This window comes from Malurus melanocephalus, unplaced genomic scaffold (assembly GCF_030028575.1).
Source record: "Malurus melanocephalus ecotype Western Australia unplaced genomic scaffold, MMel_1.1 scaffold_34, whole genome shotgun sequence".
Classification (NCBI taxonomy): Eukaryota; Metazoa; Chordata; class Aves; order Passeriformes; family Maluridae; genus Malurus; species Malurus melanocephalus.
This window is the reverse complement of record NW_026623266.1, coordinates 512,530-528,609: the sequence shown is the minus strand read 5'-3', so window position 1 is coordinate 528,609 and position 16,080 is coordinate 512,530. Positions and strand designations below refer to the sequence as shown.

Sequence of the window (16,080 nt, the reverse complement as noted above, 5' to 3'; positions counted from 1 at the left end):
CAGTTATTTTGAAACTTACTGCAAATCTGCTTCTGTTCAGCAGTTCATTGTTGGTTTTTACCCTGATGAGAATTCCTTGTGGGTTTTGTGTCATCTGTAAATTTTGTGACTTTACTCTGAATTTCTTCCAATTCACGATATAGTAAATATATTTGCATATGTATATATATTAAAAAGAAAACCAAATAGGTTCAAACCCCCCACATTCACCCTCTCCAGTATAATTTCATGAGAATGAATTTGAATAGAAATACAATTTATTTATATACCACTGTGCATAAATAAATTATTCTCATACTTTTATAGGATTAATGTATTAAGCATCTCAGCTATAAACCTGTGATTCACTGCAGTCAGATATAGATGGTTTCTTCATTGTGACAAATTTATACTTCTGCAAAGTGAGCAGAGGTCATTTGCACTGTGTTTAATGTCTTTTTTCTTCTTGCCTTTCAGTCTGGACCATTTCTTTACTTAGTGTTGTCTCTTTTTATCACTGCATGTAAAATGAGCAAAAAAAAATCACTGAAAATATTGTTCTCCTCTAGTTATGTACCTTCAGGCCAAATTTTTCACTGTTGAATATGAAAATCCTAGTCAGCTTACTCTTTGTATATCTTCATCATTACATATTTGGAGATACATTTACAAAACCAGAATCTATTTTTAAAATTAATGCAGATTGCAGCAATGTTTCCTGATTCTCTCCAGCAAGGCACCCTGATTTGTTTATCATTTCTGTACCTTCAGTATTTTTCTATCCTAATTTGTGAATTATGTGTCAGTTCATGGCATTAACTTCATGTTCCTTTATGAATTGTGAGTGAAAGAATTAATTACTTTCTTTTGGCAGTGTTTCAACACAATATTACCCTTGTCATTTATAGAGTCCTACTTCTGCTTCACTGATTTCTTATTGATTATACATTTGAACAATTCCTCCTTTTTGTTTTTTCCTTCTCAGCAGTACATCCTTTCTTGATCTTTCGGTTTTTTTGCATCATTTCTCTATAAAATTTAAAAGAATTTGTCATCCTTATGGAATTCTCAGCTGCTGCTGGGGAGCTTGTTTAATTTTTGTATCTGCTTTCAGATAATTTTGTGTGAAATGCTTTCAGATCCCAAAGAACATGCAAATCAAATTAATTTAAATTTAACATGCAATAGAAGTGTAGATGCAAAAGCAAAACTAATATTGAAACATAAAACAAAAAGGGACCACCTGAGCATTTTGCAGCTTGATGACCCTACTGTTACTAAATGCAGATTGCCAATAATGTGTTAAGCATTTCAGAATATTGCGTAAACAATATATTGTGGTTATTATGAAATCTATACAAGGGCATGTTAGGCAGTTGTTTCTGTGGCACTAAGCCTGAACTTAAGCTTTATTAACATGAGCACTTGCACATTGTACAATAATCCTGATACCCATATGGAAAATTACTGGTGAAAGCATGAGTGTTTAAAGCAGAAACTGAGTAGTTTTTCTAGATATACATGAAAGGAAAAGACCAGAGCTCTTCTCTGAAGACTTACATCTAGGAGAAAAACACTCCCTCCCTGTGTTGTGGTGGAAATGCCTGTGCTAATGTCTCCTATCAGTGGTAATGCCAGTGRTGAGAATCCCAGTGCAGTGGGTGTCTCAGTGAGGTTGCTTCTCTCTGCACTGGAAAGGAGGAAAAGTAAACCACAGACAGAGCATCACAGACCAACAGGGTGATTCATGGTCAGCTATAGGGCCAGACGAGGTTGCTCAGGGATTTACCCAATTGAATCTCAAAAATCTCCAAGGATAGAGTTTGCAGAGCCTTTCTGGTGAATCTATTCCACTGCTAAGCTGTCCTCCTGAGAAAAATACTTTTCCTGATAACCTGTTTAACCCTCTCCTGTTTCAACATTTGCCTGCTGTCTCTCATCTTGTTACCGCATGTGACTCTGAAAAGCTTAGCTCTGCCTTGATGGTCTTCCTGCAAGCACTGGGGGTCTGTTATCAACTGTCTTCAGAAGAACCCCTTCTCCAGGCTGAAAATGCAAAGATCCCTCATTTTCTCCTCGCCTCAGTGCTTTGTCCCCAATCATCTCAGCAGCATACCTTTCAGCTTGCATCCTTTTGTTATTTTTGCAGGAATCAAAACTGAATGYGGTTTCCAGGTGCTGCCCAATAAGTGGCAACTGTTAGGGAATAATGCTTTGCTGGTTTTCCAACCTCTGCTCCTGCTCATCCAGCCCAGGATGCTGTTGACCCCTTTGCTGCCAGGACACACAGCTGGCTCATGCCCAGCTTGCCATCCATCAGGAGCCCCAAGCACTTTTCCACAGAACTGCTGGCAGGCTGTCAGTGCCCAGCCCAGTGCTATTGATGGGGGCAGGATTTACTGTTTCTTCCTGCTGATCATCATAAAATCTTCTGCAGGCCCTTCTTCCAGTTTGTGGCAGCCCTGCCTTCCAGTATCTCGCAGTGAAATGAAGTGTCACCCTCAAACGTGATGCATTTCTCACCTTTTCAAGGTCACTGCTAGTAATGATCAGGAAAAGCTGAAAAATGGTTTCAGTTATTACAACTCAAGTAATAATTGCTTTCTTTTATCTCATTCCACCATCTTACTTTGRAAAAGTTTGTTATCTAGAGAATGAAAACATGAGAAATCAGTCTAAAACTGTGTGGTTTTACTAGTGCATGGCAACACWAGTAGCTAGAAGCAAGACATTTTTCATGGAAAATACAAATACCATTAGAGTTTATAAGAAAATTTAAGTAAATATTTATCTTTTATAACTATGAGCCTTTCTAAAATATGTCACCTGTGCCAAATACCCTTCCATGTTTAGGCCATATCCTGTTGCTTCTTGGCCCACATAGTCAGAGAGATCACTGATTGCATATAACAAGAAATTGAATTTTGTTCTGTTTTCTTCATGAAAACAAGAGGAAGAAACAGGAATCACTTGCCTTTTCAGAAATTTATCCTTGCTCCCACTTCCATTCTAAAAAAAAAAAAGTGTAATTTTCTGGTAATTTCATAGGACTGCAGTGGGGYTGTGATTGTGCAATTGTTGATGTGTTCCTATAGGGTCCTTGATCAGTATCTGTTTTTTTCAGATTGCATATGAATGCAGGATGACATTTGTATTAAAGTAATCACAGCATGTAATTCAAGATTCATGTAGATTTGGTTCTGATCAGAGGTGTTCTTTTAAAGTGATTTTGTCTGTCCTTGTGGGATCATCTTTTAAAAAACAGTCCAGCATTTATGCAACTCACAAGTCCATGGCATTATAAGTATTTTGTTAATGCAAACATTTACATCCTTAGTACAAATGATTAGTCTTCAGCACTGGAAAGCATTTCACTTTTTGCAGCCTTTTAAGTGAGTGAGTTTTTAAAAAGGCCATCAGCATTCTAGATTTACAGCTGGCAGGTTGCAGGTGTTTACCTGCAAATGTTCACCCAGGAAAATCCACTGTCTGAATGAAAAGTTGAATATTACAGAAAAGCAAACATTACCACTGGTAAGATAAAGATCAACCCTTTTGTCTCATTCACTGAGTGAATCAAATTTTTCTTAGCCTAAATCAATAGAGGAAATTAACAAATCCCCTTTAAAAAAAGGAAAATTAAATAAGACAGAATTATTCCTCCAGAGCTCTTATTCTCATATCAGCTTATATTGTTGTGAATGAAATTATTCTTTAGAGGACTTGTACAGTCATTTTGGGGATTCTAAGYTTTTCTAGCTGCTTTTTGTGGCTTTTGATTTCCAATATGAATCTAGGAAAACTTCCAAATAAAATATTCTTGCTTAGGTTTATACTTCATTGCCTTGATTATGCTATTTAGGAAAAAATCCACCCCAGTCTTTTTATATCTCTTTGGTACTGTTTCTTATTGATTTCCCCCATCACTCAAATAGCCTCTTTGATTGGACTTGTATCTTTAATTTCCTTCTCTACTGCTATATTATTTCTTTCCCGTATGGTTTCTCATATTATCAGTGTGTCACTGTATCACATCCTTTCTATTTAAAGAAAAATATTTCTATTTTTTTTTTTTCTACAGGTGCTGTTTGCATTAAATTTTCACTTTATGGAATTTATCCCATTAGAAAARCCCCACTTATTCCATGCCTGTTTTCCTTTTGACTCCTTTTCTTTGGCTCCTGTCACAGCATTTTGTGTCTTAAATATGCAATTTTGTGACTAAACTGACCAATCAGATAAATAAATTTCAGCATTTGCCTTAGGTTTTTTTTTTTTTTTCCCCTTAATTAATTGCTACTTAAATTGGCTTCTTAGATCCAGAATGTTGGCATGTAGTACCCATTCTACCCACTCACATTAAAGTCAGCCCTTCTGCACTAAAATTCAGCCCCTCGGAGGATTTCCTACAATATACACTTTGATTTCTTTGGGTACATCTTCCACTCTCTATCTTCTTTACCTCTAGCTCAACCCTTTTTTTGCAAGCTATAAGGAAAAATAAATAAGGTCATCTCTACAGGAGAAAGTAAAGCTTTGCTCTGATGAATTTAAAATTCACAGAAAAAGTCAGATTTAGTACTTGTTAAAATAGGAATCCTTTATGGAAACAAGAAGGAGCTCAAGAAATATTCTTTCTTGAAGATTCAGATAGATTTTTCTCTATTTATAAATCCTGCCATAAAAACAGCTACAATATTATCTTCCCTAATTATTATCATCATCATCTCTGGCACAGTGTTTTAAATAATAATATTCAAAGGCTTCCTTATGAAAAGAATTAAATACTATAGTCATCTTGCTGTAATATCTAAGAGGCTGAAAAATATAATTCTTCTAGATATTCAAGGTTTTTGTATACCAGAATACATAAAGATGTCTTTATTTTTGGTCATTGTTTTATGATTAAAAAGTAGAAAATATGTTGATGCATGCACACAAGATTATCAATGGGAATTGTAGATCCAAAGCAATGACTGCCTTCTGAAGGAATCCTGGAAATGCAATGTATGTTCTATGTACTGCAATTCTAAGCTGATGCTGGCAAATGACTAAGGAAAGTGATCTTATCTCCTTCTCAAAGAGCTCCTACTTAAAAGAGACCTTATGGCATCACTGAGGATCTTCGTTTTTATGGATGAATCAATAAGTTTGTWTGTTTATTTTGTCTTGGTATACATTGAATCTGCCTTTTTTTGTCTACTGAGAACTCAGCAGTCCGGGACAAAAGCAATTATTTTGCATGAACTCTGCCATGAACTCTAGGATCTTTATGTGTATAAAGATAAACATAAGGCTGAACTGCATAGGTATTAAATCTTAGTTTAGAATTGCTTGGACTCCTAAAGTCTTGACTTCCAGATTTCAATAATTTGTACACAGTGTTGGTAAAATACCTGTCCATAAAGGTATTGTCAGAGAGAGAAGACACAGGACCTGTTGTRTCAAATATAAGTTTGCTATATACTTTACTTTTTGTTTCTGAAATGGCTGTTTGTCCTCTTACTGCACAACTGTGACATCCAAGTGTCTTGTTATGGATCTACAAAAAAAAACAACCAGCAAAAAAATAAAATTCGACATCTTTGAAAAAACAAGTTGCATCGAATCAATTAGTGCCATAATTGTTTTATTCACTTCTAAAAAGCCCAAAAATTCAAAATCCAAACAGTGCTAAGATATTTCATTTTGTGTCTTTTTTGACTTTTTTTTACAGCAGCTGTATAGTGGGTGAGATTATGTGAGATTTTCTCCACTTCAAAAAATTGTATGATGAAACACAAAAAGGTAGATCCAATGTACAGACAGTGTGGGAAGGAGAAGAGGTAAAGGATAACCTCATGGTCATATTTCTAAAAGTGTGAACCTGAAGTGTTTGTCAGTTTCGAAATACATAAACAACAAAGGCTTAATTTCAGTCAATTCTTCTTGCTGCTAACCTGTTAATTTAAGGCATTTATTAAAGGTGAATATGTAAAGTATTGCTGTTCATAACAAAGAAAAATAGAGAAATTGACAGAAGTTACATATAAGATTTTTATTTAAATAGAAGACCTGTCAAAACACAGCATACACTGTCAGCAACTCCCTCCTGAGTGTTAGACTCTGTCACTGCTYTTCATGTCAAATTATCATAATATACCTGCCATTGTCTCTTTTAATTAACCTTAAAACCAAACCTGAGAATTGTACAAGGCAAGAAGTTTGAACAGAATCCTGACATTCAGCAAAACTGTCCTAGAGCAATCATTCTTTCTTGGTGGTGATGGATATGAAGTACTGCAGTGATTCATAATAGTTYGGTTTCCTTCCAGTTGCCAAATCCTTTGGCAGTTGCTTATTCTCACATTTAGGTTTCTGAAGATTTATTGATGCTAAATTCCTAGAAAGAATGTAATTTTTTTTCTGTGATTTACTGTTATGTTATGCTTTAGTGAGGAGGGAGGTCTGCTTCTGTCTTGCATAATCTTTAAAAGGAATCCTTGCAGTAACTGTGGAAGCTGGAGAGGATGGCAATTTAAATGGCAATAAAATGTTTCATATACAACATTCACTGTGAAATGTAGGTCACTGGAACAGGCTCCCCAGGGAAGGGGTCACAGCACCAAGCCTGCCAGAATTCAAGGAGCGGCTGGACGATGCTTTCAGTCATATGGTTCAGTTTTAGGCAGCACTGCAGGGAGCAGGGAGTTGGACTCAGTGGTCCCYRTGGGTCCTTTCCAACTCAAGRTATTCTCTGAATCTGTTATTTCTGTTGGCTTATACCACATTTGAAASCTGGATCTACACCCTTTACTTTCCCCTGCTATCCTATAATTTCTCCATTCAGGAGGTTAATATTTGTTGGGCAGGGAACATTCATGATTCTGTTTACAGGAGAACACTTACTGTTGACATTCAGTGGATATAGTGGATTTATATGTGAATTAATTTTATATGCCTCTACAATAAACCACTTCTTGTCACTTTTGTTTTGATTTTCTTTCTGTAGGAGTAAAGCATAAATAGACAAAGCTTAAGGCCACCATTCCCTTCTTTATTTTATCTGTAGTTCTCTACTCTTGTCCTTGCTTAAGAGTTTTTCTTTTCTAAAAAAAGCATAGAACTAGTAGTGCATTCTCTTACTTTTCCAATGTCTTTATCTTGTGCTTATAGCCAAATGACAAACTTTCACACTGAAAAATACCTTTTACCCATCTGGAATTGCCCTTTTTTAAATTCTTGGACCTCATAGGCACTCTGTATACACTTTTTACCTCTCATTATTTCAAAGGTCAATGTCATATCAGTGATGGAAAGATTTGTATTGTTGGGTATTTCTCTGCTATGGAGGCAGAGAAGAATTAGGAAGTTCATTTTGTTAGGTCAGATAAWGTTGACAGTTTCTGTAACTGATGTGGTATTATTAAATTATTATGAAATATGGTTTTATATTAGTGATTATACCAGTGAAAGAACATCACAAAGGACTTTTCTGTTGTCAAAACAACTGCCTTCTTGGCCCATTTTGATTCTGTGTATAAATATTGCTACATCACTTTTTGAATATGCATATGTTAAGAAAACTGTATTTTCTACCTTGCAACAGTATCGCTTCTATAATCTTTAGTGCACTTTGTTTACAGCAATGTTCCCAACATTTTGAAAACTGCAAGGGTGTGTCATTTTTGTGTCTATTTCTGCATAACAGCTTACCTTTCTGATTTCTCTTTTAAGGTAAATAATTACAGTTTAGAAGAAGTTACCCATGAAGAGGCAGTAGCGATACTGAAGAACACATCAGATGTAGTGTATCTGAAAGTTGGAAAGCCCACCACCATTTACATGACAGATCCATATGGCCCACCAGATATTACTCACTGTAAGTGACTTCTGCAACTTATTTTACAGGAGAGATCAGTTTGTCAGATGATTGTATTTTTTTCATAGCTTGTTCAAAGTACCCCATTAAAGTTTATGAAACAGCTTGGAAGGCTACAGAAATGAAATGTTTATTGCCACCCAAATATGCCAYGCTCAAGAAATATTGCAAATAATGTAACTCTGCAAAAGTATTTTCCCAGCAAAAGTAGCAATATAGATGTATGGTTGTGCTGGTTCCAATTAGCCATTGTCGAGGTGATCAGACTGAACTGAAATTCTTGTGAAAATTACAGCAATAAGTACATGCAAATGTATTTTGAAATGTGATTAGATTTGTAGCCTGGAGTCTTCTGTCCACTTAAAAATTGGAACGAGCACCAAACCATCTTGTACAAACTTAGTAAAAGCCTGAGGCAAATATATCTCATATTTGAATAAAATATTTTACTGGAATGTAAAAATCACTGCTCTACTTACAAAACTTTGCCTATTTGTGTATATCCAATTCATGGAGTCACARAATGGTTTGTGTCAGAAGGRATCTTAAGGATCATCTAGTTAAACTCTCCCTGCCATGGGCAGGGACACCTTCCACCAGACCAGGTTGCTCAGAGCCCAATCCAGCCTGGCTTTGAGCACTTCCAGGGATGGGGCAGCCATCCTGTTTCTCTGTTCCAGTGCTTCACTACCCTCACAGAGAACAATTCATAAATTATTGTTCCACTTTGCTTTATTCTCAGTCTGCATTGACTTTATATGGGTTCATCTGGCTTTTTTTTTTTGCAGAGGACCAAGGCTTTATTTCTCCTTGTATTCAATACATATTCTATTGTAGGAAAATTTGTTTAAATATTATGGTAAAGCCCAGTGAAGTATCCCATAGAAAGGGATAACCTCATTTCAAAACAAACTGATTTCAATCAGGCTGTCGTGTCCATGCACTCAAAATCATCTAGGCTCATGTGCAGCATTCAGGTAGAAAGATGTGCACCCAGATGCATCCCCAGGAGTCCCTAAGGTGACCATGAACAAGGGTGGGTGGCTGGCTGTGGAGTCCTTATCATACACATGTAGCTTTTTGTGTTGGCAACCTTCTGGCTGGAGTGCTTTCTGGACTCTTTCTTTTGTCTCTGCCATCTATCCCTCCAATTAATGTCTTTAGGGTTTATTCACRTCTGTTTTGTCTCCATATCTGTGTGTCCTAGGCTTCAGCCTAGTCTTTATTTCCCACCATCATCTCTTTAATGGCTTGATTATTTGTTTTAGTTTGAGTGTAGGCTTTCCCGACAAGTTACTGTAATTATATGCATTATTAATTACTTATTGATGGATCTAGCTTTATTGATACATGCCATTCTTACACCTTTCTGCCAGTCCTCCTGGTGTCCATACCTAGGCATTCCCATTCCCTTCCCATTCCCTTCCCACTCAGTAATCTTAACATTTCAACTGCAGCTCTCTATACCATTGGTGCCTACATGTTTAAACACTTCATTACTGAAACTCCCTTTCATGGTTAGATGCTCATTACAAAGTGTCTGCCTTGGGTTCACCTRCCAACAGGGACCAGTTGCACCATCTCACCACTCGATGGCCATTTAATTTTTGACAAGAGCTTCAGCAATCGATCCACACCCCACTTGATTTCCTACTAATAAKTCTGTGGGCACTTAAGGCAAACTAAGGGCAAGGAAATTTACCTGGGAAATTTAAAGRCAGTAAATGCTAAGGATTTAAATTTTTCCACACCTTCGCAGTGTTGCTGTTGTGGACAGACAGAGTTGAGGGAAAAGCTAAAAATCCCAARTCCTCCTTATTCAGACTGCTCCATAAAAACAGAAGGGAAGGTTTTGTAACATGCAYGTCAGTGGTGTGCTCAGCCATGCTGAGGATTCCTATTTAGTTAGCAAGTGTTACAACAGATGGCAATCATGTTGTTCAGTAGAAGTCTGAYCTGGATCTTAGCAAAGCCCAGGAAGTAAAAATGCTAAATGTCCCACTCCAATCTCCAGCTTTATAATACTTTCAAAATAATAATTTCAGAGTTCTGAAACAGTGTGGTTTATTATGTYAGATTATAGATCAGCAGCATATGAGAAGACAGAAAGAATTCCAGAGGGACAGTAAAGGTTGAAAAGATTTACAGTAGCCCTTCCCAAACTGTTGGTGCTTAGAGATTTATTTATCYTCAGGGAATCTTTCATTATACCTACATGTTCGGAGTATTTCAGAATGCATAATGGCCTTTCCCTGTAGAGAGATTCTGCTTTGGAGCATTCTGTATCTCAGTATCTGAAAAAAAGACTGAAAGTCATGCTAGAAAGTTTAGCTGTGTTCTTCTCATGACAAGATTGATAACAACTCATTGCAGAAGCACATAACATTGTTTTTTTCTATTTATCATTTATTTTTCTAATTAAATTAAATAGTGATAGAATACAACTATTTTTGCATCTCTCCAGTAGTAAATATCCCAGATAACTTCAGAATAGCAAAAAAGCACACAAACAACAAAACTCCCAAACCCGATATTTAAAACAGACAACACAGTCCTGTAACTTTCATCATTAGTCATTAATATGTAAGAGATTTGCATCMATTTTCTATTTTAGGTATGCAGATTTACTGTGGTCTGTACACCATCTATGTTGAAACTGAAATTTCAATTATACTGGGGATTTGATCACATTTAATTGATCACAGCTTTGAATGTCTACATAATTCTTGCCACACATATCATTCCTTCTCTTATCCTGCACTGAGTTCTTACTCTGTTACTCCCATTGCTGCACACTGGAGCCAAAAAAAAGGAGTGTACTTTTAATCTCATTCTTCCCTAATTGCATTTCCTCCTTCAAGTCAGTCCTAAGTGAAGAAAATGTTTCCTGTCTCCCAAACAGTAGACCTTACTCAGGCTCCCTTTTCAGGAACTGAATATCCTCTAATGAGTCAATCCCTGCAAATGAGCCAGCAATATAATTCTTGTTACTGTTGTTGTTGTTATTATTATGACTATTATTATTATTGTTGTTGTTGTTRTTATTATTTCCAGGAAAACTGTAGCTGTTAATTCTTTCTTGTTATATTTTAAGCTCTCTCAAGCAAGGAACATGTTCTTGGTACTTAAAAAAAAATTATACCTAATGAAACATGAAAGTTGCTGACTAGAAATGTTCATTTTTACCATCAGCTTATTCTCCACCAATGGAAAATCATATACTCTCTGGAAATAATGGCACTTTAGAGTACAAGGCATCCCTGGCCCCTATCTCTCCAGGAAGATACTCACCCATTCCAAAGCACATGCTTGTGGAGGACGACTACACCAGGTCAGATGCTTCTCCTCATTTGTTACCTTTCATGCAATCGCCAAGGACAGAAGTAAAGCATTCAGTGCATCTCCAATAGAACACAGCATTCTGTACATTTCTATCAATTTTTTTTTCAGTCCCCAAAGAATTGTGACTACTGTATGGAAGTGCAGTAGCTGAAGTGTATCAGTGTAGTTAATTTCAAGGTAGAAGAGAAGTACAGGAAAATTCTGGGAGGGTTCTTTTATGCCTTGTTTTAGATGAACACTGAATGTCACTGATGAGACACTGTGTATTTATCTTTTTGTTTGAAGAGCATTACCATTCACCTAGAAGACAGAAGTTGTTCTGTTTGTAAAATGAGCCCTCATTATAATGTCTAATGCCACAGAAAATGAGAAATTACTTTTTTTTTTTTTTTGTGCTAGGAGGGGGCTGTTCTGAKCCTCTAACCTGACTTGCTGTGTCTTGCTAGTCATAGAATCTCATCCACTTATGTATTCATCAGCTTCATAACCCACTAATTTACATTTCATTTTTCTTGTCGCATGTGATTACTATCTCRAGCTGCTTAACTTGTTGGATCAGACAGATTCGAAGCAACTAAATCATGATACAGTGTTTAATCAGGACATAAACGTGTGGAAACCACACCTTTCTTMCCTGTCTTGGCTAAGAGTTTCTCCTTCGTTTTGATTGAGGATGCAAAGCTGAAATTGACTTCTGTCAACTTATGAGACATTCAATTAGGATGAATTTTCTCCAAAAAGTTTCAAGAATTTACATGTTTAGTTAATAGTTAAAACATTGATTTCATTAAATCTGCATGAACAATCTTGTAATTTCTCAAATACCAATTATAGGAAGTATACCAATATTAAAATATCTGGGTTATAAGATACAAGGATGAAGGCTTTGTGAATAAGCTTGTAGTGCTGAATTGTCTCATTCTGTAGTGAGATGTCAGCACTATTATTACTGAGAAAGAGTTTGAAAAGCTAAAAAAAGCAAAAAACATTGCAGCCTTYAAAGTAAATAGTAGCTAAGGACATCATGAAAGTGATGGGATTAATCCTAAAAAGGGAGATAAACTGCCCTGGCAATTAAAAGACCATCTAAACCATTAGGAGGATTATAAGGTGACAAAGAAGTATTTTTAGTCCTGTGTTTCTTTGTGTTCTATGTAGCTGATTTCTAGTTTCTTAAAAAAAAGGAAGAAAGAAAAAAAAATCACAGAAGGGAAGTATTTACTGATGAGTCTGCCATTAAAGATATTTGGGAAATCTTTGTTGCTGACCAATTCAGAAAATCTTTTGGGAATTCAATTATCACATTGATAACTTTAGTAAAACCTATAGATACCTTGATTACAGCATTTACAATTAGGTTTTCTCACATAATGTTTTATAATTAGGATGTTTGCCAACTACTGCAGTGCTATCCAGTAAAACTACCTGGTTCTTGCTGTAATAGTTTTAAGGGCTAATTTACATTGTGCTCACATAAGGAAATTTATCACCCATCCAGTCTTGCTAGACTTCTGGCAGATTTTCATTTTTGCCAGATAAAAATATTTGTAACAGTAACTTCTAAACTAAAAACAGGCTTTTGCAATTTTGGAGATCTCTGTACAAGTTATTTGAGTGAGGCAGATGACAAGCTTTCCTTTAACTTACTTGTGATAATGAATCTATCAGTAAAGCTTAAATAGTTGAACATTCAACTCAATTTGCCCAGTTCCTCTTGCTTTTTGGTTCTATACTTTTTTTTTTTGTTTATTCCAGTTCTAAGGGGGTCTTTTTTACCTACATATGGCTATTTTKCCTAACAAAAGTGTTTCTATTGATGAAAATTTTTATTTTTGGTATAATATTGAATCTATGCCTGAAAAAAATCAAGTCACTTTTTATTTAATAAAACTATGAGAAAAAATAGCCCAATCTGAGCACAAAGGATAGAAAAGTGACAAATCATCTACAGCCATAATTTTTAATGAAGCTGAATGTTGTTTTTTAATTACTGAACTTTTGTAAGTTGCATGTATTATTGGTGCAAAATGCTATCAGTGATGGGCATAATTTACTTCATGATTTTTCTGGATTTATTTTAAATCCACTCAGAATGGAAACTTTGCCTTCCTGTATTTTTATAGCAATTATCACCTTCTAAGTTAAATAAAATAACAACTTCGGRTTAGTAGAAAATTGGATCAAATGTAGATAAAAACTATCTGTCAAATAATTGTATCATTACGCATGGCAACTAAGTCCATGTTTGTTTTAGTTTCTAGTAAGATTAAATTATTGGGCAGGCAGTACAGGGGACTCATYGATCTTTTTGCTGACCATTTCCTGATCCTGCTGCTAGAGAGGAGAAAGAGGATTAATTCTCTGCTTGACCTGCTGCTCTAAGAGGGGAAGAATTTGTGGCAAAGGTGTTGATAAATAAGAGCGGGGATCAGAGTGACTATGAGCTGGCTTAGTTCATGATTCAGAGAAAGTCTGGAAAGATAGTCAGCAAGTTATCGCTGATAAGATTTCTGAAGAGCAGACTTCAGCCTTTTTTGGAGAGTTGCTTAGCAAAATCCCTTGGGATGCTGCCACAAAAACATAGGGCCCATGAAAGATGGATGATTTCTAAATAAAACTTATTGAGAACTAAGGAAGAAGCCATYTTGTTGAGCAGAAAGGAGGGGGACTCAGCAGAAGGCCTTCATGGATGAGCGAAGAGCATTCTGGTGACATAGTGACAAAATTAGAAAGCTGATTGATTTGAGCTAGGACTTACAAGGATCATAAAGGGAAACAAAAATGATTCTGCAGATGTRTGCTGCTTTCAAAAATGAAGGTAAAATTTGAAGAAGGAAAAAGATGACAAATAGGAAGAAAGCCGATGTAGTGACAGATAATATAAAAAAAGCTGAAGTACTCAACAACACCTTTGCCAGGCACTTAAGGGCCCAGAAGGTAATTGGAATAGTCAGCACAGATTGACTAAAAGCAGTGTGCTTGTCCAGACTGGTTGCCTGTCCTGATGAAATTTCTAACTGCTTGGATGAGGGGAGAGGAGTGGCTGMCCTTCACCAAGCAGTGCCACAGCACAAGTACTGCCTTGAGCAGGAATTCCTCTTTGCTGAGTTAAAACACAGCTGACTCCAAAGCCATACCTGTCCCATGTCATAGCTCCCCCTAATGTGCATGTGGGATCTGCTGTGGGGCACATGGTGATTCCTTTTCTCCCCTAGTTGTCATGGGGAGTGGCTGCGCAGGTATTTCTCACACCTCTTCTGTGGGCAGGAAAAGCTGTAACACAGGGAGCACCCTTTAAAACTCTTCCAACAGCTTCTCATCCAAACATGAGGAAGTATTGGATGAGCTATAGGTAATCACAGCTGACAAGATGATACAGTTTATAATGGTTTGGAAACCTTGTGGATGGAAACMCTTTTGGGTTTCTCCTGGGTTGTGGCTGTATTACCTTGCTCGTTGGCCTCTCCCAGCATGGCTGTGCTCATTTGCACGCAATGGTGCTGGAAAGGCTTTTGTCACAGTCCCCCACAGCAGTCTTTGAAAGTTGAGGAAGAGCAGACTAAAAGAAGARACTGAGTTGGGAACTGACTTAACAAGTAGGCTCAAAGGGTAGTGATCATCTCTTGGCATCTGTGAAGTGGTCAGTGATGAGCAGAGGAGGGCAGGATACCTGGGGCGTCAGTGAATATCTTCCTCAATGCCCTAGATCATGACACACAGTGCACCCTCAGCAAATTTCAAGAGGATAGTAAATTAAGAGGGAGTGGTTAATATGACCATTGGCAGATCTGCATTCTAAAGGGATCTTGATACACTCAAGACTTGGCGAGAAGAAACCTCATGAAGTGTAGTAAGAAGTCTGCATCTCGGCTGGAAGAGCTGCACACACTTGTAAAGGCTATGAGCACCTGAATCACAGCTTCATRGAAAATGACCTGGGGGTTACTGCAGACACCAGGCTGAACACGGATCCAGGAGTGCACTCTCACTGCTAGCCAGGTAATCAGAGTACCAGGTTATCTTAGGAGAGGCATGGCCAGCAGAAAAATAGATTATTTCTAAAAGATTCTGACCAGCTGCCRTTCCTTGGCTTCAGGAGGGCTGAGGAGAGGGTCCAGCATATTCTGAGAGCCCTGAATCCCATGGARGTTAGAGGGTTGTTGAGGGAGCTGGGGGCTGTTTAGTGATGTGAAGAGGAGAGCACCCTATAAGCACCCAGTAGCAAAGATGAAGCCAAACTCTTCTGAGTAGAGAACTACCAGTGGCCACAAGCATTGGTTTTGGATGTTCTGATTTCAATTTGAGAAGAAATTGAAGCACCAGATGAGTAGAATAGTGCTGGAGTAGTGCTTGCTATGATGGGTTGTGAAAAATCCACACTTTGAGATTTTTAAGATTTGGCTGGGTAAAATCAAGGCTGATCTTATATAGTGTTGTCCGTGGTACCGATTCAAGCRCAGGATTAGATCAGATGACCTACAGAGATGCATTCCAACCAAATTTACSAAATTTTCTATGGTAGTAGGAAGAAAAAAGTTATTTTTTCTCTAAGTTATTTTGTCTAAGTTACTAATACAGCAGAGAAAGGTGTTACAATTTTCTCTTTAGCGTATTTCTGCCTTGTTATTTTCAGAAATATTAAAATTATAGCCTAAAAGTGCTGCAGCTTTTAGCTGTTAATTTCTTCTCTCTTCAATGAACAACAGGAAAAGTTCCATAAAAATAAAGAACCACTATCTTGAGCTTTTACTTCCTTTTTGGCTCCAGATAATGGTAACATTAAACTTCTGTGCTTCAGCTGATAAAAAATTCACTTTAACATTTAACTCTGGCTAGATATTAAAGATTCATGGATGAAAAAACTGAGTTATCTATTTTGCTGTGTAAAGCATGTTTGA

The 16,080-nt window shown here is 36.9% G+C and overlaps 1 protein-coding gene across 5 annotated transcripts in view; it reads left to right on the top strand.

The window, feature by feature from the left end:
* The window catches only part of DLG2 (discs large MAGUK scaffold protein 2), a 307,910-nt gene that overhangs the window by 38,055 nt on the left and 253,775 nt on the right, over positions 1–16,080 (top strand). For 3 of the 5 annotated variants that reach the window (XM_057364043.1, XM_057364044.1, XM_057364042.1), the window contains exons 4-5: positions 7,696–7,840; positions 11,033–11,171. In XM_057364043.1, the coding sequence (XP_057220026.1) occupies positions 7,696–7,840; positions 11,033–11,171 (284 nt within the window). Of the gene's footprint in view, positions 1–7,695; positions 7,841–11,032; positions 11,172–15,117; positions 15,182–16,080 lie in introns of those variants that run through there. The other 2 variants (XM_057364047.1, XM_057364046.1) reach the window with 2 other exon arrangements.